This window comes from Morone saxatilis, unplaced genomic scaffold, assembly GCF_004916995.1.
Source record: "Morone saxatilis isolate NCDOM2014 unplaced genomic scaffold, NCSU_SB_2.0 Contig17, whole genome shotgun sequence".
Taxonomy (NCBI): domain Eukaryota; kingdom Metazoa; phylum Chordata; class Actinopteri; family Moronidae; genus Morone; species Morone saxatilis.
This window is the reverse complement of record NW_023339729.1, coordinates 13,251,148-13,253,661: the sequence shown is the minus strand read 5'-3', so window position 1 is coordinate 13,253,661 and position 2,514 is coordinate 13,251,148. Positions and strand designations below refer to the sequence as shown.

General features: G+C 43.3%; 1 protein-coding gene across 2 annotated transcripts in view; it reads right to left on the bottom strand.

Annotated features, from left to right (window-relative positions):
- LOC118327202 overlaps positions 1-2,507 on the bottom strand; it is a 6,173-nt gene extending 3,666 nt beyond the window's left edge. The window contains exons 1-4 of one of the 2 annotated variants that reach the window (XM_035660481.1): positions 2,368-2,507; positions 1,409-1,557; positions 1,144-1,306; positions 162-548 (exon numbers count right to left, since the gene is read on the bottom strand). In XM_035660481.1, coding sequence (XP_035516374.1) covers positions 162-548; positions 1,144-1,306; positions 1,409-1,557; positions 2,368-2,437 — 769 coding nt within the window. In that variant the 5' untranslated portion in view covers positions 2,438-2,507. The remainder of the gene's footprint in view (positions 1-161; positions 549-1,143; positions 1,307-1,408; positions 1,558-2,367) is intronic. The other variant, XM_035660482.1, reaches the window with a different exon arrangement.
- Between the last annotated feature and the right edge of the window lie 7 nt (positions 2,508-2,514).

Genomic DNA, 2,514 nt, shown 5'->3' with positions numbered 1-2,514 from the left:
CCTGAATGACATTTGCCAATTGGATGCTTGAGGGAATCAGCTGAGCCATCAGCTCATGTAGCTGGAATTGAGAGCACAGCTTGACTTTGTGGCCTGCCTGAACCAACGCTGTGCTTGATTTGTGGGCCATGAGAGTAAAAAGTCTTGTTGAACATCTTTACCTATAATTGTGATTTGAACCATGTTGCTGACAGTTGAATTAATCAATCCCCTTTTTTTGGTGATCTGGTAAATGCAGGTGTACCCGCCCTCCTCTCCTCCCGTCACTGGCCCCACAGTGAAGACTCCCGGCTGGGGTTTAGGGTCCGATAACAGATTGGCTTTAGGTTGCAGGATAATAGATGTTGCCCCTGTTCGCTCAGCAGTCCTCAGCAAAAGGAAGGTCACTGGTTTGTTCTTATAGCTTAACTGGGGCTGAGACTGGGACCCCAGGGGGGGGACCGAGCAGCTGAAGGATAGCATGTCACCTCGTTTTACCACACCAGTGGAGGGCTGCACAGACAAGACGGGAGGAGGGAAAGAGGGTATGGAGGGAGCAGATGCAGCAACTGGAGAAGTACAGAAAGGGAGAGGAAAATGAAAACGATTATCTCTATATTTTTGTGGCCTCATTACTTTTACTCATTTAATTCTATGGCACAAATTAACTAAAAACCTACAATAATGTGACCTTGGTTTGCCACAGTTGCACACACTTCCCTCCCTAACCGTCAACGCTGGAAGCCAGTATGCACAGTGTTTGATGTCTGTGTGTGTGTGTATGTGTGAGGGTGTGTGGTTTCTAAATGAAGAGCAGGATGTAACAATCACTATACGTACACCCACAGAGCAGAGGACAATAAGAGACCACAGAGAACACCTGCATGCTGCAGTGTATTTTCAGGGTTGGAGAGGAGCGGATGGGAGTGTTTATTGTTTCATATCATAAGTAAAATCAGGCCTGGGTGCAGATTTACCAGATCAACTTCTGTTACACTTTTAATAAAATGTGGAGTTGCAGTCTAGACTGTATCTTCTCTCTGCTTTGTATTAGTCCAGGGTCTTGCTTCTTTCTTTTTATTATAATAATAGCTTATGTGATTTTTTTTTTTTTTTTAAATACCAACATGGAGTGTGTATGATAGATACAAGTAATACAGACACCTTTTTGCAGGTCCAGCTGCAAATAGGGACTAAACGCACTGTAACAACCATCCCGGTTCTTGTACAGACAGCAATAGAGTTCAGCTTGGTCTGAACCAGTTTCCTTTAACCTCACAGTGAACTGGACCTCCTCAGCACCAGACTGCTGCTCCTGAGCGTCCACCTCAATAAATGAAAAGAAATACAGAGAAAAATAAAATCACAGGACTGCCCAGTGGTAGCACAAAACACAATAGAAAACACACAAAAAATCTAAAAAATGTACCTGCTCTCTGCTTTGGTACAACATGAACAAAACCCCATGGTGGCCTTCTGGGGCCCGGCAGACCAGAACCACCCAGTCCTTTGACCTTAAATTAATTCTAAGTTCAGGTGCCGGAAGATTGGGAGAGGAAGTGGAAGCTGATAGTCTTCCTAGACAAGGGAGGGAAATGTAAAATGTATAGCAGAAGTCAGTTTCACAAATTCCTTTTAAGCAGCATGGAGCAACAGTTGAACAAAAAGTAATAACACAGCTGTGATTGCAGCATGTGGTGACGCTAACTTTTTACCAGATCAGTGATTGCAGTAGAGAGTTGTGAAAACTTGAAATAGATACTGCCTGTAACGTCAATATTTAGTACATTTACAAAAGCCACATTCTTTGTGTTAATGATTGTACACTGCTCAGCCATAACATTATGACCACCTGGGCACCCTGACTGGGCCCCAAACCCAACAAACTGTGTGTTCTGACACCTTTCTATCAGAACCAGCATGAACTTTTTCAGCTTTTTTTTTTTTTTTGAGCTACAGTAGCTCGTCTGATGGATCGGACAACACAGGCCAGCCTTCACTCCCCATGTGCATCAATGAGCCTTGCCCGTCCATGACCCTGTCTCCGGTTCACTGCTTTTCCTTCCCTAGACCACTTTAGATAGGTACTGTTGTCTAGCCATCACAATTTGGCTCTTGTCAAAGTCGCTCAAATCCTCATGCTGCCCACTTTTCCTGCTTCTAACACATTAACTTTGAGGGACAAATGTTCACTTGCTGCCTAATATATCCCACCCACTGACTTTACCTGTCAGTGGTCTTATGGTTGATCTGTGTTCAATTTCACCATTGTCCTTCTAATTGATGAAAACAGAATCAGTAAATTGAATTGTATATTACTTTAGCTGTCAGACAAGACAAAAGAAAGAATGTGTTTAGAAACACCTCTAGTATGATTATGATACTTACCCCAGAGTTGTAGAGAAGTAAATAGCAGAGTGTATATCCAAAGTGACTGTCCACCACTAACAACCTGCATCTTTGACACAAGAAGAAGACTAAATGGTTGGAGTAAGAAGGCACCTACGAGCCTATTTGCTCTCTCTCTCTCTCTCT